Consider the following 26,911-nt stretch of genomic DNA (forward strand, 5'->3'; position numbering starts at 1 on the left):
TGTATCATTCTCAGAGGACTTATATTTTAACATCCGATGGTTTATTTGGGAACGTACGAGGTTGATGTAAACAACATGGACATGTCCAACGCACAGTCGTGACGATCGATGATAGATCATGCCAGGTTTGCAAACCGTTTTTTCACTGGAATCGCAGTAAGTTTATTGTTTCTGAGATCTGCGGAATGAATATACATGTTATTTAGCTCTATTTTATGTCAGTATCAATGTTTTTAGGTTTTAAAAATGGTGATAGATTCGCAGGAAAGAGTTCCATACCCCCACGGCGCGGCATACACGTACACGTAGACCAGTCACCGTGACAGTGTGGGCAGGGTTTGTGTACAAACCCAGTGACTAGTCTGAAACATTCTACAACAAGTATTTTCTAAGTAAACAACTTGGTATTTTCCCTCCCAAATTGAACATTTCTGGACACATATTTGCGTTCTTAAAGTTCATTGTAGGGAAAGATTACTGGCATGACTGGCATCTGAAGCATATGGAACTCTTTCCAATTCACAGAGTAAACTGCGTGCCATAGCTAGGCATGTGACAATTTTTCAAGTTAGTCTGATTTAGATGTAACATATGCCAAAAGATAGGTTTTAAGCCCTTCGCTACGGATGACTGCTACTACAGCACCTTTGCCATGTTTGTGTGAGCATTAGTGCATACCACACATACGTTTTCACCATGCAGCTGCTGGTTCAATGGGGCCTGCTGCTGGATAAAGCCCTCCATTCAGGGCATGCCACAGCCCAGCAGTGGTGGTCAAAATAATCCTGTCGCAAAGGGGTTAAAATAAGCTTTTTAATGATACCAAAAGCAATATTATGCGATGTTGGGTTGGGGAGTTGTGATTTTTTAAAGAATTTTAGATGGGTGTATTTTGTGCCTCCGTATTTGTATTGAATAACATCGGAATCTTCTGAAAAACTGTGACCCGCAATCCGTGTTTTGCGTTATGTGTCACTTTCTTTGAACATCGGCCATTCTATACACCGTTAATCACGGCAAGATGGCGTACACAGTGCGCTTGCACCACATGGAACTAAACACCCCGTGCTCAGAAGGCTCAGAATTTGCTCAAATTATACCCACTTACAGCTCAAGAGTTATGTTTCACAATGATTCACTTTAAAATGACAATGCTTTGTTACAAATCAGGATAAGTTGGGTGAAATTTCAAGCTCAAACTTTAGTGGCTCCGTAATGGAAGTCGATTGGAAAATTTCGAAAACGAACGTGTACTTCATGTTTTTCTCATTACATATTCATTAATTTGTCCACCAGACTGCTTACAACAGCCAATCAACAGCGCGAAATCTGAACACACCTTCTGCAGACAGATAATCAGGCTAATGCTTGTGTGGGCACCTTTCGGAGGTTTGCACATACCTACCATAGCCTAGGAGTAGGACTGCACTGTGCAGCAGCTTAGTTACAACTTTTAAGTTGGCCACACTACGTGACTTTCGTGACTTTGTACGGTAGGTACATATGTTATACTTCGAGCATGTTGAGAACTCAAAGATACCACACGAGTTCTCCATTACAGAGGACCTGCATATGACATCACATTAGAGAAATAGAGGGCATTTCTTTCTTCCTCTAGGATAGGCTCGAGTAAACCCTTGGTGCATTCATTGTCATTAAATCTAAATAACAAAACATGTGGGGGTGTTAAGATCCCTCTGAAACTATTGGTAGTTTTATTTATTTGTTGTTTTTGTCTGTTAAATTTCTCCCCTGGCAGCAAATAGTCTCGCTCTCTTACGCGTCACTTCTTTAACCAATCAAAATTTCGCGCTTGTTTTCCTAGCAGCCAGTAGAACTTCGTCGATCACGGATCGGGCGTCTTAATCGCGATCGAGAGACGCGCGGTTTCGTTGCTATGAATTACGTAAAACCACCGGCCATGGTTATTGTCCGAACATACTTTTGTCTTTGTTCGTGTTAGGGTCCGGTTTTTTTCCCCACTAATTTCTTTATCTGTATTCGTAGGATGGTGTAGTTTTTTTTGGAGTTGAGTTTGGTGTGTATGAGAGTGTTGGCAGAAGATTTTTGATTCTCAATCTGACAACATCCTAAAGTGAAAGCTGAGCTGAGTGAGAGATTTGTGACCGGTGTCAACTTCGCTGAAGTCCCTGATCCAGCAGGCGACGATCGGCCGGAGAATTCCAGTCCCGGCACGATCAGATCGAGTTTTGGCAAAATTCAGTGCCAATACGATCTGTCAGGAAACCGATCCCCTTCTCTGCAACAATCAGCCTAGACATTGTCTAGTTATGATGGACATAACCGTAAGTTGAACGAATTTTGTACTTAAGAATGTAAAACTGCAGAAAATATTTTGAACTTGGAAGATATAACTTATTGAATTATTACAACTTTAACTGTGAAAATAAACGAAGCTGTGTATGAGGAAATAATTCATCATTTTTTGTAACATTGACGTCGATAGAAGAATAGCTGACCTGATGATTGGATTAGGAAGGAAAATTGACTGACCTGTATATTTATTGAAGGGTACTGTAAGAAAGATGAGTAATGTCACAGAATTGAGAAGAGTTTTAACGAATGATTGGTAATGTCGGCACGATACTTGCATGTATTCGGTTGAATTTTACTTTAATACATGGCGGTAACTGTTGGGTTTGACGTCTCCCTCCCCACCATGTGACGCACTAGCTAGGACTCCATTTCCATCCTTGAGAGAAGGCTACGAGACTTATGTTCTCCAACTGGGGCTTCCTACTCCTAGTCACGCTGAACTAGCTGGACACGAGAGCGTCGGTATTATTTTCACATATTGAGGGAGAACCTGGCTCCATATTCATCAACTAAATAAATTTGGTATAAAACTTAACTGTTGGTGATTCACTCAATTCGAAGTAAGTCAAATTAAGAATACCTGTATTATTTGTAAATTCTGTAGTTGTTCGCTTATTTGCCGACTTGAAGAGTTAGAATCTCCAAACTGTAAGCTGAGTGAGTTTGTAAATAGGCATATTTCTCAGATTCATGTCTCCTCTGTAAATTTGTAAATAGATGTGTAAATAGAGTGTAAATACACAAATTTAAAAAGAATTCATTGGTCTCTTTTCATTCATTCAGTTGTTCTTGATTTATGTTCGGATCTGGGGGTCATCATTGCAGAACCAGATTGACCATTAGCTAGCGGTGACAGGGGGGGTGTTCCACACAGGCTCTGTATACTCCGTATGAATAGTCTTGGGTTCTTTATCTGGCGCACTCATGGTAGTGCAGTGGATGACACACCTCAACATTCTAGGGATAGGCCGTAACCTAAGAACAACTCTTCCTTAGCTCAGACAGTGTCAGATTGTTGTTGGCGGTGGTTGTTTATTAAGCTTCATAAATTACGTTGAATGAAAATACAACATGTACGAGGATAGATGGAATCTGCATCATTTTCAATCTTGCATAATGGCCAGAAAGAATTGTTGGAACAGAAAATGATCAGATATAAAACCTTTTTAATTGTACTCCCGTACTTCTTTGCAGCTGTTGTGCAGAATCAATAAAGTCTATGAAGTAACTTAGATTTATTCACCATTGTGTCTTTCCTATCCATTGCACTAACTTTTGATTGCTGCCTAACTTTCAAATTGAACTGAGAAATTGACACGTATAGTCGAATAATTCTTCATTTTTGTGTGAAAGCCACACGTGTATAGTCTTTCTGATCACCTAGCACAATGTTCCTCTGTTTTTCTTGTAATAAATTTGAAATTTGCTTTCAACCTTTTCCTCCTCTAGGTTTGTACTTATGAGAGAGTGCAACTTGCAAAACCACTGAAATTGAAAGGAGATACCAAGAAAAGTATGTGTAGATGCGTTTACAATGTACCACTGTCAAACTCATTAGCATCGTGAAACCATGCCTCGAGCCAAGACTACTGCAAAGAAGAATGATGCCGCAAGGGGTGCAGCAGCAACTCAAGCTAAGAAAGGTAACTGTACATGTATCAGCTGACCTCCTGGAACATTTCCCCAGGAATCTGCCAAAGTCTGGAATAGATGTAAAATAGGACATGAAGAACTTTTTCATGTAAAAGTGATTGAGGTACGCTGTTCACCCAAATATTATGAATCAATTGTAGTTAGGTTTAAGTTTTATAAAAGGGACCAGTTGAAGACATTTCACCTTAATTACAACCTTATATTCATTATCCCTCGTGAAAGGGGTTTGGCCTCGAAATTTCTTTGCTTTTTGAGAAGTTGAACCTAAAAAATGCAGCTATTGCCAAAGAAATGGCAAGAGGATGTTATCCAGATACATCAACAGAATATGAAGGTGCTACCAAGCCAATGTAATCAGATCCTGACTGACTTGTATTGAAATAGGCCCTACCATCTCAGGGAGAAAGCCAGCCAAGAAGTCCACTGCCAATGTGGCAGGTACACTGGAGATGACGAGTCCGGGGTCCTCGGACTCGTCCTCACAGCTAAACCCCTCCAGGCGGGGGAAACGACCACCTGGGAGAAGGCAGAAGACAGGAGATACAGCCAAGAGCAGCGCCCCTGCTGGCCCGGGCTGGGGAGAAATAGCCTCAAAGGGAGGCAGTGGGCGGGCTAGGAAAGGAAGGGTACCAGATAAGACTGATGATGTGCCAGGTGACTCGCAAAGAGATGCAGGAGAGAAAAAAGGAACTGGAGTAAAAAGAAGTCATAAAATGAGAGGGAAGAATCAGGTAAGAATTGGCATTCTGTTTTCAATCTACTTGCATCACGTATTGCAAGTTTACCTATTTGATTGTCAACTGACAGCTGAATCTGGAATCTCAACAATTTCTTGTCAGTATCGTTACTTCCAATGTAACTGACCCCCACCTACATGTACATACGCCGTCGCTCCTGCTTTGCTCGGAAGAAGCGTGAATTGTAGTTTCATTGTTCCAGCTCAGGGACTCCGGAAAAGAGCCATCATGATTCTATGGGCTTAGGATTGATCTCACCAATTGCCCCTGTGACTTAGCAGCAGAGCAGACAGTGAAGCAACTGTAGCATTTCAGAAAAAAAGGAAACTTGAATCATTCCAAACATACAAGTGAATCGCTTCCATAAATGATTTTCGCATGATTATTGCCTAAGAAGACATCCAAAAATCATTTATGGCAGTAATTCACTCGCATGCTTGGAATGAATTAGTCTTGTTTTTGTTTAGGAAGACCATAAACTGGATCTGATAAAGTTTTTAATTCATTTGTATACTTATTTCATCAGGGAGAAGTTCCTGTTGGAAGCAGAGAAGGCAGTCCCACTAAACGGAGACGCCAAACCGGTATGACGATTTGTAAATTTTAAATTCAACCTGATATCTTCAACAGTAGTTTGAAGATGAGCCCTGGCAAATTCAAATCCATTCAGGAGATGCCTAAGCAGCAAGTCTGCTGAGTTGTCTTGGCATGCTTGTCTCGGCAAGCTCGTTTAGAGTTGCTACCCACTGTTCAGTCTTAAATTTTAATCGTGTAGGTCAGAGGAAAGCCTTAGGCCAGGAGGACTACCTAGAGCGACAAGTGTCAGCCCAGAGCATCGCTAAATGGCAGACCATGACCAAGACCACCCAAGAATTCTTGCACCAGATTGCCGACAGTGCTATTGCGTAAGATGTAGACTAAACCAACGAGACATAATTACTGCTATGACACCGTACTCCTGTGTGCATTCTTGAGCTGGACGTTTGCGTGCAGTTAGCAAATTAAAACATCCTATTGGTCAAAGAGGTGCTTAACCTGTACATAACACCAGATGGGACCAATTTCCTAGAGCTGCTTAAGCACAAATTTGCTTAAGCGTGAGAAAACCTTGCTTGATAAATCAGGTAACCAGCCTGAACTCCATGTTAGATATATTGTTTTGGGATTGTATTTAGCTGTCTTTTGGTTAGCATGACAATCAGATAGAGTTTGAGCTGGTAACCTTTCATAAATCTTGTGCTTAAGCAGCTCTTTGAAATTGGCCCCAGCTGTATGCAAGCATGGTACTACCGCTGTAACGGTTTCTAACTTGGAGGTGCCAAATTAGCCTATAGTAGTTTTTCCAGACTTGGGAAATTAGTAGCAAGCATGGCACGTCATTTACACATGCAAAGCCGTGAGTTCACAAGAATGACAAGACATGACCTTAGTTTGCTCTCAGAAGTAGCCATACTGTGCCATTCAGTGATACCCCTATCTGAGTTATGCCTGTGTAGTCATCGCATTGCATCTTCATATGGAATTACTCGCTGACAACGACACCTCCATGCACCCCCATTTTCATGTATTCAACAACAAAAGATAAGATGTGACCGTGTTGATGGCATCTCTGTTTCTTTTCTCTCACAGCGTTGTTCTGAATGAGACAGATAGACCTATCAACAATGACATTCAAGACCATCTCAACAACTTAAAAACAAGGTTGGAACTTTATTCCAAATCAGATCAAACAAAACCTTTGTGATTTGTCTCTTAAAAGCCATTTATTCCTTCGTGGCATTCTTGCATTTTTTTCAGTTTAAATTGTGACAATTTCCAGAAAGAAATTGCCCAGCTGACTGGCTTACTTGTGAGTGATATTAGCTGAACAGTCTTTTAACCTTCAGTGAAAAAGACAAAATGAGATTGCCTGCAAATAAGTGTTAGATGTTGTTTTTGACCAATTCTTTGTCTATGTATTTTGCAGGCTGTTGAAGAGCTTTGCATCACTTAAAGTTCCCAGTAGGAGACAGCCTAACTACAAAGACATGGAAAAACACACTGTCAGTACAGTTTTGGTATTAATGGAATTATCTAAAAGTGTCAGAGTCGTTCTTTTCAACAATGACGTTTCTAATGTCTATGAATCAGTTTGACACTTCAAAATCCTTTTGCTTGATTGGCCTGCATTGTAGCATTCCCCCTCTGCCTACCAGCATGACTTGCATTCAGGTTTTTCTTACAAAAACTGAGAAGCTTACCGGTAGAAGGAAAATTCAGTAGCACGCTATCTTGCAGGCAATGTTTAAACAATTTTTGGATGGTGTATCGTCAAGTAGTGAAATACCAATTTTTTTTTAACAGTCTGTGATTGGGGGTTCCTTTGTGTGAGGCACCTGGGAAGCCAGTGATGCGGTGCCTAGTTTTGGGTTTATTCACAAACGACCATTCCTTTGAGGTTGTGGTTTTTGTCAATCTGTCCTTACAGCGCCTCTTGGAAGCAGCCCTTGTGGAAACTAGCAACCAAGTGGAATGCTTGGAGAAAGAAGTTAAACTGCAGCAAGAGTAAGTAGAGGCATAGATGGTTTCCTCCAAACTTCAGCTTGATCTCCAGGTTTGCTGTGGGTGTCATTTATTGAGCTGTGGAACTAAGTTTAGGTAAAACCTGCTCAGTGCCTCTCCATTTGCTGCCAGAGAAACATACCAAAACCATCACCACTTTTCACCACACCACAAGTTCTAAAAAACAAAGGTCTGTGCCACAATCCAATCTTCATCTCCACTTTGGCTTCATTGTCAGCTCTAAAATCTTCTTCAAACATCTCCTAAATTCAATCCAACAGAGCATTCACTGACCCATGGCCACAATGACACAGTATGATGTGAGATCTGTTGGTGGAATAGTCGTGAGCCTGAGGTTGCTTTCGATAGGCACAAGAAAAGGATTGCAAACAAAATGTGGCTGGCAAAATCTAGAACAAAGGTTGTTGTTGTGAAGTCTGTTTAGAAGATAAAATGCTCAGTAAAGATTAACTTTTTGGGTCATGTTTGGGGGATTGGAACAGGTTACTCGAACAGAAAGAGGAGGAATTGGAGAGACTTGAAGTTACAGATCAGCAAGACCACAGTGACAGCAATTCAGAGATCGCCAAGGAGGTAAGAAACTAGGCATTGTGTTTTAATTTGTTGTTTGCAAGGGAGAAAACAATAAGCTTGCAGAATATCTGAGCAGATTGACTTGTTTCGCCTAAAGCTGTGTTCCGAGTTGCTCGTTTTATGGCTACGTCTTCCCCTTTATTATCATTTATATTTATCATTTGTAGTTTGCCAAGGCAAATGATAATATAATAATGTATTCTTCATATAACGTTTTACACAATAAGTCTCCAATGCTTCACAGCATATATTAAAAAAATAATAGTAATCCACGATTAATGAGTAAAAGTAAATGTATAGGTACAATATATATCATATTGTTACATTTAAAACAAGTTGGATGATATGTCAACACTCTACGCACACAACACACATTACAGTAAATAAAACTAAACTCAAAGTTAACATCTTTTAAAGAAAAGTCTTCAGTTGTGATTTAGAAGTCCCTAAATTCTCAATATTTCTAAGAAAAACTGGTAATCTTTTCCACAGCAGAGGGGCGTAAACCATGAAACCACGATCTCCATCTTACCTACAGTACCAGGCTTAGTTATTGTCTTGTAGTTTGCATTTGTTTTGTGGTGTTGTGTGCGATGTAGAGAACATCGCAGCTCAATAAAAGTAAAATTTGAAACTTGCGCTAGCTTTGGTGTACAGTAAGTTGTTAGTCCAATTGATGTTGCACTTTTTCACCCTCGTCTGTGTGATCCGCTGGACCTCATCATTTATTGAGAAGTCAGCATGCTGCTTACCCCTTAAAGATCCACGGTTGATTTCATTACATTCCAGAATGATACTCGCCAAGAAATGAGATTTTTTCATTTATTTGTACGGCTTATGAACATACTGTTCTTAAAATTGATGGAGAAATGCATTGTTTTTTGGTTTTGGTAATGCAACCAAAATATGAAAACAGGCTTTTAATCGCAGAACTTGTTTCGTAGTAATCACAGTCTGAGACCTCAATTCTTTGCCGCATGGCTTGTACAGGAATCCTCTCTTTTTATATAGCTCCACCCACTGCTGCAGGATACCAGGCAAGAAGTTCTGGGACTGCCTCATCTTAGGAGAAGTTGCCGTAGCAACACATCATCACAGGTAGGCAGTAGTGCTTCACATTTTCAGCATTGGCTGTGACAAATGACCAGATAACACAGCAACATGTTAAATGGCAACTGCCCTGTATCATTTTTTCAATGCCGGTGCATCTTTCAAACCTTCAAAAATTATGAAACAACGTTATATTTTGAAGGCATACGTCTTCACTGGCACATTCCTAATATGTAAGCTTTTAAAGGACTGTGAAGTTCACTGTTGATAAAATGACTGGACTGGTGCTATTTCAATCCAACAGCATCTTACAAACATCTTACAAACCTCTTGATAGATTTTGAAGTATCAGGGAAGGTCAGAGTATTAACATTGGCTTCAGAAAGCATCTATGTACTTCAGATTTTGGTTTCTGGTGTTCATTTTCAGAATGTTAGGAGTTCATGTCAGCAGCAAGTTGTGGAGACGTTGCGTCATTTGAGCCAGGCAGGCAGTGGCGGAACAGTCAACGCGACGGACTTCATCGTTGCCTTGTCTGCTATACAAGCAGCTCTTCCTCAGTAATTCCTAAAATTTCAAATCTCTGGCAGAATTTACACGGGACTTTAGCAGTTTGATCTGCATTCTTGGGCAGTGCTGTGGTTTGGTCCATCACCAATCCTGTCTTACGTCCAGGGACAGGTAACAAGGTGAACAAATGACAAAGGAGTGCTTGGTCACAGTTCATTCGAATATACAGCTTCTGACTTAGCTTAAAATGGGAGGACTTGTGACGGACTTGCCAAATCTACATGTAGGTTTGCCCTTGAAAATTGGTATATTTCTGATCAATATTCACATGCTCAGTGCATTAACTTACCAAGTGCTGAACCCCCTCCGCTTACATGTACCAAGGCCCCTCCCACGTCACACTGTCATCACAGCAACACATACGGTAGTTTGCCTTCAGCTGAACCCAGAATTTCCATTGAATAAACTCAAAAATTTATTATAAATTATTTATTGTGTGATAGATTGCCTGAGTAATGGCATACCGTGGTTGAGTTCAATAATGCCTATACAAGTACCAGCATTCTTACAATCTGTTGATAATGAGGATTTGTCTGATACATCCGGAATAGATTGGAGTTGCGGGTGACAAATGGTTGGCAGGAATACCAGGTTTATAATCATACATGGTCTCTGTGTTATGACCAGAGCTGTAGCTAAAAAAAAAAACCACTGTGGTGCAGACTGTTTTCTGGCTGGATGGCTGAGATGGTGTTGTATCAGAAAGAACAAGGAGTGTGCATCCGCCAGCCAGCTGGGCACATGTATGCACATGTACACTTCTGTGTTACAGTTAATCTTATTTCAAATTTTTGTTTTGCTATTTTAAAAATTACTTTTGTGCCTTTTCGGTTTTTTTATACCAATGCGAACTTCCATATTCATGAGCGAAGCTGTGATGCCATTCCAAGGAGAAAAATCCCTTATATTGTATTGATTTGCACATAAGCAGTTGGTATATCTGATATTTTCCTGGTCTAAATTTCCTTTTCTTTGGTCATTCATTATTGTTTGAGTAGGTGGCAATAAACCAATATGCAATACTTTCTCCGATATGTTTTCAGGGAACAACGTTTGGGTTCACAATTTTAAAAGAAAACCATGTCAGCTTAGCAGTGTCTTCCTAGTTGACAACAGAGCAGCACTGCCCTCTGTTGAACATGAAAGTATAGAAAATTTCAAAGGTTGAAAAAGGTGCCTTTCCCAATACACTCAATCCCAAAAGGATGTCAAATTGTTTTCATATATTGAAGAGCAGTATAAAGTAGAAAAGAAGTGTGTCTTTGTGGCTGGTCCCCTTTCATTGTACATGTAGTTTTAATCTCAAATAAATTGTGAGGTTTTCTGTATCTTGATGTAATTAATGCGAAAAATTGAGACTGTTTTTCTAAGCCTCTTTTATCTGTCAAAACTTTGAAATTGTCAGCAGCCAAATAGATGCCAGCTGGCAAGCTTCATTTTCATCCTAATTGCTAACCGGTGATTTGGAATACTGGCTAGCAAGTTTTTAATGTGCCAATTCCATGCAACCACTCAACACAAGAATCCGCTTCGCACACAGCATATTTGCTTAGCCAAGTCAGGACACCAGTGGAACTGTCTTAATAAGACAGCATGTGACTGGTTCACAGCCATTTCTTAGTTGTGAAAATCTGCAATTTGGTATTTGCTACTATCAGCAATTTCATGAATATTGACTCAGGTGAATCACGTTTTGCACAATCAACTCCAGGTGCCAGACAATCAGCATTTGCCATTCAGTTTTGTGACGTGGGAGAAATACTGTGTAATCAGTCAGTGACTGTATAAATTGACTTTCCACAGCTGTGCTCAGGCAGAACCAATGCATAAATGCATGATCCGCATTGTCTGTGTGGCTGAACCGAAATTACAGTAAAGTTTGAATTACAGCAAATATTCTGTGCTTCATGTGAAAAATATGGGGAAAAATGTGGAAATTCACACTAAGGGGACTTTGGGGTGGAAATCCAACTGTGATCGTTTTTTAAGGTTGAACATTTATTTCAAGTAATTGCATTCCACTGACAATGCAATCGATATTTTTGGTCTGTTATGTCATTGACTCACTTGAGTTACAATGTATTCTGTCCCGAGTTGCCGCCAGAAATCATTTCAGTCCTTACTCTTTTGGCATCTTTTTTCTTGTTTTCAATAGCAATCAATTCTGAACACCTGCAACAAAATTGCATCACTTACAGTATCATTTACTAGCAGATTTATGTACATATATTTGTATAGTAATTCTGGAAATGCTTGCAATTATTATGTAACTCACGTCAGGATCAACGCACCGTACAGCAACTTACGCATATGATGCAAGATATAGGGTGGAGAGAACCCCCCCCCCCGCCTTGGTGTTGGTCATTGTTTGATCAGAATCTCAGGAATTCTTTGCAGACTTCTAGGGAGGATGTGTTAGGTAACAATACTCTATAGAGTGTGTATAGGGATTGGACATGTGGGGGGGGGTACCCATCGGCCCCATATCGTGCACGGTATCAACTTATGAATACGTAAGTATATCATTTGCATAACTCTTCTGTTTTATTGTAAATATGTGTTGGCCTGAGGTTTTTGATATTTCAAGTAAAGTTGATCTGTTGAAAAATCTTTATGATAAAAATGTCCTCGTTTGTGTGTTGTTTTTCCCTTTCCAGTATTATGCTTTTAGAGAGTGTTTGGATGCTGTAAAAGTACAAAGAAAGATTTAGAGTATGTGTTCGAAGTCAAAAGCATTTAAATAAAGGCACTCAAACTAATCCCTTTCATTTGCATTTCATTTGGTTTGTGTCTTTTGTCGTTTAGACAAGCACCAGCAGTAGTACTCCAGACTAAAGTACCGTCCGTTTTCAAGAAACAAGAACCTTTAGAAAATAAATGAAGCCAATTTAAGTTCCTGTATGTTTGCATCTGAATGTTGGTGTTAAAGGAATTTTGGGCGGCCTGTTTTTTTGTTGAATGTATGCAAAAACAAACCGATTCTGAGGTTGTCACTGGATTAGAAAAGAGGTCCCTCAAAATGGAAGAGCGCTTGATGAACACGGCCCAATTTGTACTGCTTTGTGCATTCACACCGAGGTCGTTAAATGATTTTTTAAAAATACATGTAGTCTTGAGAAGTTGGAGTGTTGTAGCCTAGGAAAATCAGCAGGTTGTACTGAATAGTGACCATGGGTGTGATGGAAGGGTGCCCCCAGAGTAGCCTAGGAAAATCAGCAGGTTGTACTGAACAGTGACCATGGGTGTGATGGAAGGGTGCCCCCAGAGTAGCCTAGGAAAATCAGCAGGTTGTACTGAATAGTGACCATGGGTGAGATGGAAGGGTGCCCCCAGCAGAACAGTGGCAATGTTGTCATTTTTTTAAAAAGCAAGTAACTTGCTCTGTCATCAAGCAATTTATGTACCTGTAAACCAGAAAATCGAGTCTCAACTATAACTACATGTGGCACACTTTTAAACTTTATTTTATCCACAATCTTAAAAAGACACACGTTTTGAAACTCATAAAAACTTCATAAGGGTAAAGGAAGCTACATGTACAATGCACAGGCAGGGCCCAGTTATGGGTGCAATAGTTTCATGGTGTCCATGATTGTGGCTGTACACGGTGTCCCAGAAAAAACCAAACCCTGAGGAAAGGGGTTAATATGCCCAAACCATGAGATATGATTATAATGTACAAGGATCTCCGAAAAGTAGAAGCAGTATTCTTTCTAATGATACCTTGATGGTATCCCTCCTGTCATGCATGACTGAACACCATTGTCTTGAAAATGGGGCATCCGAACTCAGTTGTAACACTTTGGATGTATTTACATGTATAAACACAGTAATTTACAGTGTAATTTACAGGCTGGTAATTCCATACATTTAGGGTTCAAGTTTTTGTGTCCCAGTCACATCTGACATATGATTTTGTAAGTTTAGAATGCAAAGTTCTTTAATGTCCGAGAGTGATCACGTGCATGTAAGTAATACACTCAAACAAATAAAACAATTTAAGTCAATTTCAAGGATAGTTTGGTGTCAAATTACACAGGTCAGGCAAAGTAGGTACACAGTGTCACACATTTGGACCCTGAATGAATAGAAACCCAATGTCAAGTTTACAAGTTTGTCCAAATTGCACACGGATATCAGAAAATTACATGCATCAAGCTCAACATCAAGAAAGGATCTTATGTCCATACAAAAGATTCTCTTATCTGATAAATTTTTTCAAAATTTTACAATACAAAATTTATTTCCTGAAAAGAGACACCTTTCCCGTGAAAGACACTATTTTAACTGTCCATCTTGTTCACATTTCGCAACTAGTACATAAAAAAAAACATTTTTTTAATCTCAACTTTGCACCTGTACATGTAATGTAAACATCTAGATTGCATTTGTGGCGTGTTCGCAACATGTTGTACTTTCCCCACAGGTTCCTCTATTATCATTGACACTAACCACTTTCTTTTTATAGTTGTTGCTTTTGTGCCCTTTCAAGCTCCATGTAGTTTGATATGCATCCATTCAATGATGTGGCTGCTGTTATGGCTTCAAACATCAGGCCTCGAGGAAAGGACCATGACCAAGCCACAGTCTACAACAATGAAGCCATGACCTCCGGCTGAAACAGGTTTGAGATACAAATGAAATCAGTGACCAATGGTCCGGGGGTGGGGGGGGGCATTGTGTTGGGTTTTGTTTGGAGTGACTGTTGAGGACCAGGCAGTACAATTTTGGGTACAGTGCTTTCCACCATCAGCGGGGGACATCATAAGTGACAAGTGACAGTATTTCTCATTGCTACTGGATTGATACACATGACAGGATTACCAAAACTTCCCTTCATTTTTTAAACTTGTGCTGTACAAATGTGAGTAGTTTACGAAGGTACATCTCAAAGCATAAGCCCCGTCCAACTTAACTGACTGTGGCTGGAAGCAACACATATCTGTGGGGAGTGGTCTACACAAGCCATAGCCATACCGGTCCCTTTTTGTACACAGTCTCCTTCTGCTTCGAAGTAGACAATGCCCTATTGGGCTATCATGGTCTATCACTGTTATCACAAACTACTGCAGATATGACTTTTCCCGACTGTCATATTTGCTGTGTCCCAGCTGGCATTTTTCACAGGAAGTTATAAATTCTATGGACATAAATGTAGAGCCACTGCCTACATGATAGTAAGACATTTAATCTTCACATACACTGTAGATGTACAATGCAATGGGTATATTATCAGTACGGACAGAAAAAGCGGCAGTCTTTCAAGATGGCCAATTCCTTTTATCTGCTATTTTAAATCCACAGGAAAGAAACACCAGACACTCCCTTGCCAATATTCAGCACTTCAAGGACAGGCCAGTATAACTGCGGTGCCCCTGTGGTAAGAGAGGATAATTCTCTTCATGCCCACATACATGTCATTTTTATCTCAACTTTCAATGCCAGATGGCAAAGTGGTTTGCTTTCCTCACCTTCAGTATCTGAAAACCCGATAGAGTTTCACACCCAACAAGTTCTTGTTTGTTTGGATAACTCATCTCTCGTTATCTTTGCGCCGGACACCACTGCACAAGCAATGACTGGAACCAACTGTGAGAGTGGGCTTTGATAACCAAGTTCTACTTTGCCTGTTAAGGCAAGAAACTGGACTCTGTTTTTACAGAGGGAAATTAAACTGCAAGCATAAGGGATTGATTAAAAAGTTTTCTAAAATGTACACATATACATGTATGTAGCGACAAAACATTTTGGTTATGAAACTAATAGATGCAGGCAACCAGCTGACTGCTTTTGCATTGTCCATTTTGTGATGATTGATTCTCATTGGTAGATTTTTGCTGGAGTCTGTACGTACATGTACGTGTACTCTTGCTTTGTCATTGTCATTTCTGCTAACAAGCTGTGTGATATGGTCATTTGGCAGAGAACAGGGCAAAACGGAATTTGTTTTTTCCAAATATGACTTTCCATTTTTTTTTTCATCTTTAGACGAAATTCTCCCTCTCAAAAAACGGGTAGTCGTGTTTCTGATATGTTAGCACTTTCTATTTCCCCATCCACCCGCATAAAAATGGTTAACATGTACATGTATGGGGGGGGGTAACCTGTGCCCTAACACCCGATACATGGGTACCACACAGCAACGTGTCTTCGTATGTAAGATACGGCACAAACGTGGAAGCATCTTTACATTTTCTTGGTCCGTTAATTCACAAACGGCGCTGGGAACTTCCAGAGTCAAGTAACTCAATCTTGTCAGCGCGAGTTGATGTAAATACATGCCATCTGTTACGAACACAGACTGACGCCGGCAAATAATTCAGCCCCTATTAAGTACATGTAACTCCAGTGAATACATATGCAAATGCAATTCAACGCGTTGACGTATGTTTCCAACAGCTGTCGTGCTGCTTAATGATCCACATATTTGCAAACACTTCCGTTTTTTTTCCCCTCCAACTAAATTTTGCACTGTTGCTTACTGGTGCATAGTCATGGACGTACACATGTACAATGGAAATTTGTCTCGGTGCACTGTGCCTATTTTGCACATCAAAGGTTATTTCTCCGAAGTAAAACACTTTGGAACAAATCAATTTTTCGGTACGAGAAGCACGTTACAAGAGAGAGCATACATCAGTTGTATCTTTGTTTACATTTTTGAGCAGACGAAAATTATACCTGTTAATCAAATTGCCATTTGTTTCTCTGAGTAGCAATATTTTTCCTTACACCTTGTAGTCAGTGGATTTCCTTACAACTCGGAATTAATTTATTTCTTGTTCTTGCAGTTCAACCTTTGTGTACAGGGTATGCCAATGAGAATCCAGTTTTTCTCTACAGCATTTGCTTCAAGCAGAAATGTGAATTCCACAAATTTTCCCTAATTGTATCACGACCAGTGAAAAGTACATAGACACAAAGCAAGCAGCACTTTAAGGCCTCAGAGCCAGGATATTGTGCCAAATTCTTTGAATGTTGGAGAGGTATGGTGTCCAGTTTGTAAGTGATTTCGTCACACACATGGACACGCCACGATTTTGCAGGCTCCCATTTGGACGATCCGGATAATCGCTGAAGTTGCACATTAATTTACGGTTGCATGGTTCTATGTGCAGTGCATGTGCACTGGGCATGGTTTAAACTTAAGCGATGTCAAACTTACAAACCGGATAGTTTAAGTCCATGTATGTATGTCAAAACTTAACTCAACTAATGCAGTGTCTGTTACACTAGGGCTTTCTTCTTATGTGTATTCAATACTTGCAATCATATACTGACTCACTTTGCTGTGACTTCAGGGCCACTTTATAACTAAACATTACAATTCTGTAGGAAAGTACACATATACATGTATATATACATGTAGCTACACGTTCCATAGGCAACAGAGCATATATTTTTAAATGGACTGGTTCTGGAGCGCTTTACCTAAGTTTTCAAAACTTTGGTTTCATTTACCTGAACTTTTGTCAAGTATTCACTGACCCTGTCCAACGAAAGCTATTTTTACATGAAATCTTCAGCATTTTAGGAACATCCACAATTGGAATACAAGTAAATACCACAATATCTAACTGAGTTTACCAATTTGAACATACCAGAACTTGTAGACACAGGCCTGTAAATTGCTTTAGTCAGCGTCCATACATGTACATGTATGCTGTTTTGTCTGATAGACAGGTCCCAAGAATGACTTCCACAGGCACTTTTGCCATTGAAACACTTCTACCAAAAGTTACCCCAACATGCAACAATGTAAGTCATGCATTCAGTGATTCACTGTACATGTACTCTCTTTACGTACGAGTGTTTCACTGAAAGCTAAATACATGTACATACCGCGGCATCTCCAAGGATGGGCTTGTATTTGCTTGAGCATAGCGGACAGACAAAGGGATCACAGCATTTAACCTCTCCTTAATGGTCAATTTTTTTGTTCAGAACCAGTCTTTCAAAGTACATATAAGTAAGCATGTGTGTGTGCTGAGTTTACTCTATGGGAGAGTGTTGCAGGAACAAATGGGAACACCATGCCATGTCCACTGCATTGTATCAATTCAGGGCTGTGTGCTCTAAAGAGAGAAAGCCCAAGAGATCTGATCACACTGCTTCAACACAGCTTGGTTGACGGCTCACCACATTACACTCCAATTATCCTGGCTGATTCAGAAAGGAAACTAGTAAATTTATGCAATGCCTTTTTTCTTTTGATTGCTTCTAAAAATATATGCATTTGCTCTCTGGAGGATAAAACTAGTTACAAACTTAATGAGCGTCAGACCTTTCCAGAAGTTCACGTACGGCACACATTGAACATTTCGATCGAGCTTTTTCTCATTCCTGAACTGGCTTGGAATACAAACAAAAGCCCAGGAGATAAAATGCCCATCCAGGTTAGGTTACCTGCATCCAGATTAGAAAGAAAGACTTTAGTTCCAATCTGATATAGAGTACCGAAGTGTGACGTCAGTGTGAACCAGAAAGAGTAGTGCAAACAAACGGGGCATGTGAATGTTCAACCGTGTTGGTTTACACCGGTCATTGTGCGCGTGACGTGTTCGCTTCGGTCCTTTGTACAGTTATAAAAATGGCCCCATTTTGTAGGAATAAAAATCAAATACACTCATAAAAATCACAAAGTATGCTGCATTTACACTCAAACACACGATTACTCACTCAGAACAAACTCGAACACTTTTTTTTTACATCTTCTTTTATATCTCTGCACTCAGTCTCATCAAATATTCCACTCAAACCCAAAGGCTGAGGTTCATGTATACTCAGAACTGGTTTCTCTATACACAAACTCACCAACAGACAGTAACATTCAATAAGCAACTCGGAAGTCTTTTTAAAAAAAATATACGACTTTCTAAGCTGCATAAAGTTTTGGTAACATGTTTTCAATTTTGAATAGCATGGGAAGTGAAGGACTGAAGAAACCAGCGGACTTGAGGTAACATTGTTGCATGTAAGACCAGTGAAACTCACGCTCGGTGGCAAACAAGTCCCTTCACTACACTGGTTCTGCTCATACACTATGCCTGTGGTCCCCACTCCCTGGAGAACTCCTCCTCTTCGTTCTCGTCTGCAGCTAGCAGCGGGAGCCTGTCGTAGCGGTGGCTGTACCGGTTACCGGCCCGGCCGTTGCTGCTCCTTCGGCTGGTGCCACCATTGTGCTGGCTGGTATCTGGCTTGCCTGATGGCGGTGTTGAAGGGGAGGATAGTGGGGAGTTGTTGAGGCTCTTGATGTGAAGGAGTTTCTTCTTGAGAAGATCTGATGAAGAGTACGAAGGAGGTACATGTAAAGTAAGAAGGGTAGCCCAACATCACAGAGATTCTTTAAGGATTTTCACTTATTGATAGGAGAGATGTGATCCCTACTAAACTGTGTGGAATATAAGCCTTGTGATTCTTGTTCATGTAAAATAGTCAATTTAAAAAGTCGAGATATTTTAATCCCAATAGATCCCTTCTTCCATCTTCCCTTTGAGAAAGATTACGCAAGGATTGAAACATCACACTCTTCAACTTTTGAGATCTGACTATTTAAGGTCATGCAGTCAGCAACCGATTAGTACAGTTTTTATATTTAATTTTCCAAAATAGGTCACTTGAGGGAGTGACGAAGTAATCAGTCTTCCAAGAATGCAGCAAACCAAATTTGGCAACCAAGAACCAGGAAATGAGTTAAAACGCCCTTGAGCTACAATGTACCATACCCCAGAGCAACAGGGGAAGGGGAGGGTTATGGCAGGGAGGGGGGCTTACATGTACCCGTACATGTACTTACCCCTCAAAAATTAAAATGAAAATGGAGACAAAGAACAGAGAAAGAAACAAAAACAAAATTTGGCTTCAGAAATGAATATCACTTAATATCTACTTGAAAATACCCCAGACAAAGGGTTGGTCAGGTGGCTGCTGAGTGTTTTGCCCCCCCCCCAAAAAAAATTCTGGTGATGCCCCATTTGTTGCAGTGTAATACGAGGGAACAAGGTTTGGGGGCATTTGCATCGGACCTGTGTGTATACGACTAATACTGAATTTGTGTTTACATATATGTATATGTAAATGTACATACATATGATCATGTGGTGCCACATATTGTCAGTAATGAACAGATGATTGACGACCGGATATGATATACAACATGCGGAATTTTTAATGCTCCTGATTCTAGAATCTCAAGGACAATAAATTCAAGTTTGCAACTGTTGCAGCCCTTTGTCTGATTGCTCTTGTCATGTATATGACTTAATTAATATACCTTTGATGTCTGTCTTGCTCTTGCGAGAGGGGCTGACCTGGGCGTGGCAGTTGACGTCGCTGATGGGGTTGGACATGTGATTGCGCTTCCGCCACAGCCCCGTGTACAGCACGCCGGCTGTCAGCAGCAGGAGAATGGTCAGCAGGCTCCCAAAGGCCCAGTAGGCGTCGTCTGTCCACTGGTTGGCTCCCACAAAGGTCGCGTCGCAGTTGCCGCCAACGCAATCGTTGTCCAGCGTCCTCTCCTTGATCTTTGATTCCGGCGAGATGCTGCTGGCATTTGTGGTCGAGGGCGCAGTGGGCTCGAGTGTGGAAGACGGCGCGGTGCGGTGCACCACAGGGCCACGTTTTGGTGATGGTTCACCTTGAGTTTTGGTTGTTGATGGCACTTTCGGCAAGAGAGTTAGCTCTGGTTGTTTCTGGACTGGAGTCGGAGGAGTGGTTGGCCGCTTGTTCATAGTGATGTCTGCATGTAGGATCTCTGGCCAATGGGTGGTCCTGACTGGCTCTTTGGTATCATGGCTGGAAGCGGTGATCGGGAGAGGGCTCAGCACGTCTCCTGAAAGAACTGGAGCCAGCGAGAATGGTTCATCCTCGCTGGCTTTTGAGGTCATATCAGACTGGGTAGGTCGACTGATGTTACCCGGATGGATGTCACCGGCCCCGCTAGGGGTAGGACTCACATGCACCTTGCTAGGTGAATCATTTGTAATTGGAGCTCCTCTCCTCATCCTGTATGCATTCTTCTTCACTCTGCGGTCTGAGTTCTCTAACAACATTTTGCTGATAAGTCCCTTTTCGTTTTCACTCTGTAATAAACTTTCACCCTGGAACCGTTCTCTTTGTTTATCATAAACGTATGCTCCCTGTAGAGATTTCCAAGTTCTAGCCTCGTTTAACATTTGCCCATTGCCCAGTAAATGCAGCACTTCCGTAATGGACATTTCCCTTGGTGCAGCACCATCTCGGTCAAATATCCATTTGTCTTGTTTGACTTCACTCGGCTGTGGATTATTGTTTTCTTGAACGCTCAACAGCTCAACAGCTTCAGCACCTCTGGACGGATTTGCTTCAGCACTCTGCACATTTCCCATAGATTCAGTGGAATGCGCCTTTAAACCCAAACCGCTCTGGAGGGCACCTTGTTGTCCATCTTCCACCACCGCAACCAGTGACCTTTCAGCTTCTAATGCCCTCTGACCCTTGACCTGAGGGACAACAGAAAAGGAAAAAACATAACCAAAAAAGAGCGATGTTTCCCTTTCACACTTAAAAACAATTCACAAAGTCTACAGTGCAGAACTTCAGAGCCATTTCTACCTTTGATTTCTCTTTGTGTGAAACGATTTCATTTATAGTATGGACGTACATGTGTGTTACATCAGTAGGGCCTACACACAACATGAAGACAGAATACATCCTCTGACTGGCTTTTAATGATGAGTAAAAACACTCGGTCTCTTAATATACTACTCAGCTCCTTGTACCAGTTTTAGGAAGGAGTTTCATTGATCTACATATTTACTCACTCTTTGATATTGCTGGGATTAAATTCAATTAGCAACTTGGCTTCTCCTGTTTTTTTACATGATGTGCATGATCACTTTCGATGAACTGCCGAAGGAGGTACATGTACATGTATTATTTGGCTTGGACTACCACGCAGTGTCAGCAATGCACATGTGAAATTTATTCAATTTGATGTCTCCCTGAAGGGGTTAAGTTCTTCGTTTACATGTACATGTATATGTCGTTAATACAGGCGATTCACAAAAGCGTGTCCCCAAGAGTTTGCAACGCATTGGCCAATTACAGTGCGCGAAATCTGTCGATCCAATGCGCGTTTGGAAAGGGTCGACAGGTTTCGCGCGTTGGAGGTGCACTATTGTGAATTGCCCATATTCATTTACTCTTCAAAAGTATGTGAAGTTCCACAGTCCCCCCCCTTTGCCCTCCCACAATCCACCTGCAGTCATGTGGCTTGCCACAGTGACATTCCCACTACTGCTATATGTATGAGCTAGTCAAGGCCAAATACATGTACATGTAACACTCCCTGCAGAAAAGGGTTGGGCCACAACACAACGTCCAACTGTGCTTTACTGTGAACACTGCCCTGCGATTCATTAAGAGATGAATGGTGAGACAAAGTCAGTAGTCGGAGAGTCAATAGTTGTTCAATACTGGAAAAACTGCTCAAAATAACAGGCCTACATGTACTAACAAAAGTGCCCTCAGCGGTTGTGTACAAGTCTAACATCAGTTACGCCTATCCTATGGGGAGTCAATTTCTTTTCTCTCACAGAATTGGACATTTTTCTGTCCAAGATACATGTCTTTTCAACATTTCTATGACGAGTGACTTTTATTGAGATGATATACATGTACAGTGTATGAGGAAAGATAAGGGGCAAGATGCGACGTTTTTACTGTATCCATCATAATCGGGCATTACCAATCACAGCCTCTGACAGCGTATTGGAACCGTGAAAAGTTGGTTCAAAAGACATAAAAGGCACACTTCATAAAGGGTGTCTTCTACACGGGGCTACTACCGTACCAGTAGGTGACTAGGCATGCTAGGCCTAGTTAGTAGTACAGTACATGTAAAGCAACGTCCATATAGTCACCATGTTCCTTATTTTGCCAGGTGCCTATTGTCAAGTCTGATGGCTTATATGAGGCAAAATAAGAGACCTGGCTGGCATGTTGGGCTACACCATCAAAGGACGTTAAATGCATGTACATGTACAACCCCACTCAGGGTAAAGCATATTGATACATGTATCCTGGCCACACTAACAGTGGAGTCAAGTCCATCTAATCCGAGTCCGAGCCCAGCCGAGTCCACGAGAGTCAGAGTCCGGACTCGAGTCCTGCATCACTGCACCAGCATGACCAATGGGACTACCTACACATGTAGCTACACCAATGTGAAGTTACATGTAGTTCCTTGTACAACGTTAGACATTCAATGTTGAACAAGTAACCGTTTGACATTCAGGATGCACCCCCCTAGTAAAAGAATGCAATAGGGACAAAAAGAACACACTGCGCCACCATTCACATGTACCCACTTTACACTGTATGTTCCATTTCACAGTGATACACAAACAACTCTCTCCCACAGAAGGCGTGGAAGGAAACAAGGGCAACAGGTGTTTTGGTCAAACAAGCCCTGAAATGTTGGCGACGGTTTTTACAGCAGTGTTATTATTAGAGGAAAAAATAAAGGTTAGTTTTTGATACAATGGATGTGCCGTTTCATCGAAACTACTTCAGTCAATCGAACTAATATACATCAATCCCACGCCCAGCTCTCAACTCCTTTTTTTCAAAGAGTTTCTGTACACTTTAGCGACAACGTTGCCTCCATTTCAACCAAGGCAAAGACAGTTTTCTGTGGTCAAAACGAAACTCTTGCATTATATCCATGCAATACAATGTTTTGTTTGCCTTTAAATACAAATTATCGCTGTGACCAACAAAGAAAATGATCCTTTGTTAGGCCTACTTTTGCCATTGTGAATAACCATCTTTAAAATTTAGATACACTGAAAACAGCCATGACAAGTTTGTAATTTTATTTTTCTCCCTTGAAAATAAATCAGCTTTCAAAGACTGGCATGGCCTACAAAATGTTGACTAACTTACGTGAGTTCTGCCTACCACCGTACCAGTACTTCCGTATTACCGGTGGAATCAACAATGCGGAAAATGGGCCTACCTGTTTGGTTCTGCCTGTTGTTTCCAAACAAACCGCCACAACCAACAGAATAACTTTTACTTTTAACCAACTGCCTCTTCGCTCCATGATGGGCTTCATCCTGTTCTGTGAACATTACTTCTCCGCAGCCGTCGATATCAAATTTTAAGTCAGAAGTTGGGTCCGTTCTCCACGTCAATGAGCATTGCGTTTGTTATTAAATTTGTGTCAGCGCAGTCTAGTTGCACTTACATTAAACCGCCCTCTCATGACAGGTGGCGCTATAATGAAAGGACCAATGGTGGAGTTCAGGCGGCCTGTTCTTGACACGGGTTTCTTGTTCTCGCGCTCGAACGGCGGGAACAACACGACTCAAGAACACTGTTCTCGGAACAGGATCACACACCACCTCCTCGTCAGGGTTTTACAGAAACACACGGAAAAACTCGTGAGATTTTGATTTTTAAACAGCTGCAAAAAGTAGATAGATGGCTTCCAAAGTCATAGACAATGGGAAGTTTTGCAAAATTAACATTAATTATTTTCCGTAACACAGAAATGAATGTTCCTGTTTATATATAGAAAAGAGTTCAGCCCATCCAAACATTAACTCTCGAATAACGTAGCCTATTTGGACGCCGCCATGTTGCAATGCATGTTGCTTCAATGTCACTAACTACCGGCGATAACCGGTTGTTTGTTCCCGGCGTTCGAGCGGCCGACCCGCGAACAACAAATCGAGCTGTTTGTGAACATACGGGAACAAGCCGCCCAAACTCGGCCAATGATCCCCGTGATAAAAATTAATGGTTATTTCTGCGCGCGAGCTCATTAATATTTTGTGATACCTCGGGGTGTTTACAATAAAACATGCATAATCAGGAGGGATCATAACAATATTTCTATACATCCCGAATTTGGGACTGGTCGTTTCCAGTTCGGGTATTTCTTTCACAAAAAGCCCCAAATTGCAGGCTTATTTTGAATAGAAGCGGGCAACTACATTCAGAGCTGAGCGCATAGTTTTACTACTATTTGGGGGTATCTTCGGGGAAAGGCGAATAAAAACAATTCCTTTGCTAACCCCATAAAATTGAAACGAAAAATTATCTTCTGGCCATAATCTTGAATTTTCAGTGAAAAAAACGGAGGCCAACGTCTTTCCGAGAGTCAACAGGCGGCGCTATTTCGGTCTGATTTTGCTCTGTTTTCTATGGGCGCGTATTTGTGTAGTATAACCTAAAAATAGAATGGTGTTTGCGTGTAGTTTGCTGAAACCATGGAGGAGGAGGGCGCCGTGCAAAACTGTTGTATGTTATTATCAGGGCGTAGGCTGGTTGGCCCCCGGGAGGTGCGATTTTCAAGAAAATGGAACTCCAACTTCCAGCATTTAAACGAGGAAGGCACAAAAGTACGCACGTGAAACACAGATTGCCCCAGATACATGTATTTGCTATTTACTTTTCGTTCATCGTGTATCAAAAACCCATGTACTTTCACCTAATAAAGTAACATACTGCTGTTTGGTTGAAAAATAAAATATGAACACCTCCAGTGGATCTCCCTTCTGCTAGCGGCGAGGGGGGGGGGCGCATCCACACCCCCTGCACCCCCGGCCTACTCCCTGATTATGTATATTGAAATCAAGTTCAAAACTTAAAGAGAAAATGAGCTTTACAAGGTCTTTAAGATGTACATAATATTTTTGCAATCTTTATCTGCAGACTGCAGTTGATATGACTGCTGTTGGAAGAATATACCCTCGGTACTGAACTCAGAGCTCAACGCCGAAAATTGTGTGTCGGGGGGGGGACTCATTTCATGGAAGTACCAGCTGACCCACCTGTCCACAGCCTCCACTCGACACAATGGGTTCAACTCTGTTCATGGACCACAACCTCTCATAGCAATCGCAGAAATCCTAATTAAAGAGCACCTCTAAGGAAAACATGTTTTCTCTGATTTTCTCTCTTCAAATAAATATGGAAGCATCCAAATCGAACGCAGTGTCATTTGTCTTCATAACTGAACTATAACAAGCTAAAAAGGGTTTTTTCTGTCTATGTCAACATGCTAATTCGGAATGAAGATCGCGTCATTCGGAGAAACTGAACAGAAAAAAAGGAGAGGAACCCCCATGCATTGTATGAGAATTTCTCTTTGAAAAGTCTGATTATTCTGCCCACAGCGCCTTTTGCAGCAAGTATGGGGTACGTAAAACCAAAAGCTTTATTGATTTGACATCCACTGCATTCTCGATGTCATTTTCTGTTGTTAAAATTCCAGCAACTTGGGATTGTTCGCGTCTTTTGAGTTATTTGATAATTTTCCTGCTTGTAGTTTTCGGACAGCCCTGTCTGACCAGTGATGGATCAACAATTTACAAGGACGAGCAGCACTGCAATACCGTTTGTTGCAACGTAGGGGTGACCCAAGAAGATATGGGACGTATTTTTGATGAGAATTTCTCTTCGATAATGTCAGATTATTCTGCATTTGGAAAGCAAACGAAATTTGTTGTTACATGACCGGACTCCGGACACAGACTCCTGAAATTCACAAGGAATCGCAGTTACCGGCTTCCATCCCGGCCCACCACACTTTCTCCCTGCCCATCCATTTTTAACCCCCAAAAGGGTTCGAGCGACCATGCAAGGGAGGAAACGAGACAAGCCCCGCCGGCCGCCTATACGTCTCGAACCTGTACTAAGGCGCTCACATGGACTTCGCGGGCTGTCCCAACAGAAGAGCTCACCCGGTCGATCGTCTAAGGTACTGTTAGTATTTGACGGGGGTGAATTAGAGTTTCTTATAGCTACTGACTTGACTGACAGCAAACATTGGGAAAATAAAAAGCCATTCCTGGGATTCGAACCCACCGTTTAACGATCTGATAACCGCCAGCTTAACCACTCGGCCGTTTCAGATGTGTTGCTTTTTTGTGTTCATACTAAAGAGATAAAATGATTAACCTCACTTCACAGAATCTCGCTGTTTAAACACTGATTAAAATGCTACAACAGTGCATCACGTATCGAAAATGCACATTCACACCATGGTCATCAACATTAAATGTTCTCCCTGTCAGCTTCTCTGTAGTATTTTAAATGAACGTGCATCAATGTGAACAAGTCCTCCCACACGTCCACCACCCACCAGTTTGGTACGGAGGGACACAATGTTGAATGTCCCCTCCATGCTTTAAGCAAAACAAAATACTAAAGGAATTGATGGACAGGGGATTTTCCCTTTTGATTTTTTATAAATAGAATAAGATAATAAACATGGTATGCACAAAAAAGTTTAAATTGATGTCCCCCCCCCATGATGGGGAGAGATTTCCACCCATGATCCCCCCCCACGACCGGGGAGAGATTTCCACCCATGATTCCAAGTGTTCTCTGTGATGCATGAATAAACAATTATTTAGGGCATAATTCAATAATGCCCT

At 41.2% G+C, this 26,911-nt stretch overlaps 2 protein-coding genes across 5 annotated transcripts; one reads left to right on the forward strand and one right to left on the reverse strand.

Moving 5' to 3' along the window:
• The first annotated feature begins 55 nt into the window (after positions 1–55).
• LOC110982263 (uncharacterized) lies at positions 56–12,241 on the forward strand. Of its 3 annotated transcripts, none has more exons than XM_087141098.1 (12): positions 56–156; positions 1,297–1,497; positions 3,787–3,980; positions 4,375–4,721; positions 5,254–5,311; positions 5,503–5,632; positions 6,357–6,428; positions 6,694–6,769; positions 7,195–7,271; positions 7,772–7,862; positions 8,874–8,960; positions 9,342–12,241. In XM_087141098.1, the coding sequence occupies exons 3-12, from the start codon at positions 3,908–3,910 to the stop codon at positions 9,474–9,476; spliced, it is 1,146 nt and encodes a 381-aa protein (XP_086997224.1). In that variant the 5' UTR covers positions 56–156; positions 1,297–1,497; positions 3,787–3,907; the 3' UTR covers positions 9,477–12,241. The 3 variants fall into 3 exon arrangements, with proteins under 3 accessions (XP_086997224.1, XP_022096251.2, XP_086997225.1); XM_022240559.2 differs by having other exon boundaries at positions 1,297–1,493; XM_087141099.1 differs by lacking the exon at positions 1,297–1,497 and having other exon boundaries at positions 66–156.
• A 678-nt stretch (positions 12,242–12,919) lies between these two features.
• Positions 12,920–23,713, reverse strand: LOC110982253 (uncharacterized). 2 transcript variants are annotated; one of them, XM_087141097.1, is made up of 4 exons: positions 23,482–23,713; positions 19,756–20,962; positions 18,477–18,762; positions 12,920–14,097 (listed from the first exon to the last, which is right to left on the reverse strand). In XM_087141097.1, the coding sequence occupies exons 1-3, from the start codon at positions 23,578–23,580 to the stop codon at positions 18,524–18,526; spliced, it is 1,545 nt and encodes a 514-aa protein (XP_086997223.1). In that variant the 5' UTR covers positions 23,581–23,713; the 3' UTR covers positions 12,920–14,097; positions 18,477–18,523. The 2 variants fall into 2 exon arrangements, with proteins under 2 accessions (XP_086997223.1, XP_022096240.2); XM_022240548.2 differs by having other exon boundaries at positions 12,920–18,762.
• Positions 23,714–26,911: the final 3,198 nt, after the last annotated feature.

Source organism: Acanthaster planci, linkage group LG09 (assembly GCF_054643075.1).
Source record: "Acanthaster planci isolate LZ-2023a linkage group LG09, COTS_SCS, whole genome shotgun sequence".
Classification (NCBI taxonomy): domain Eukaryota; kingdom Metazoa; phylum Echinodermata; class Asteroidea; order Valvatida; family Acanthasteridae; genus Acanthaster; species Acanthaster planci.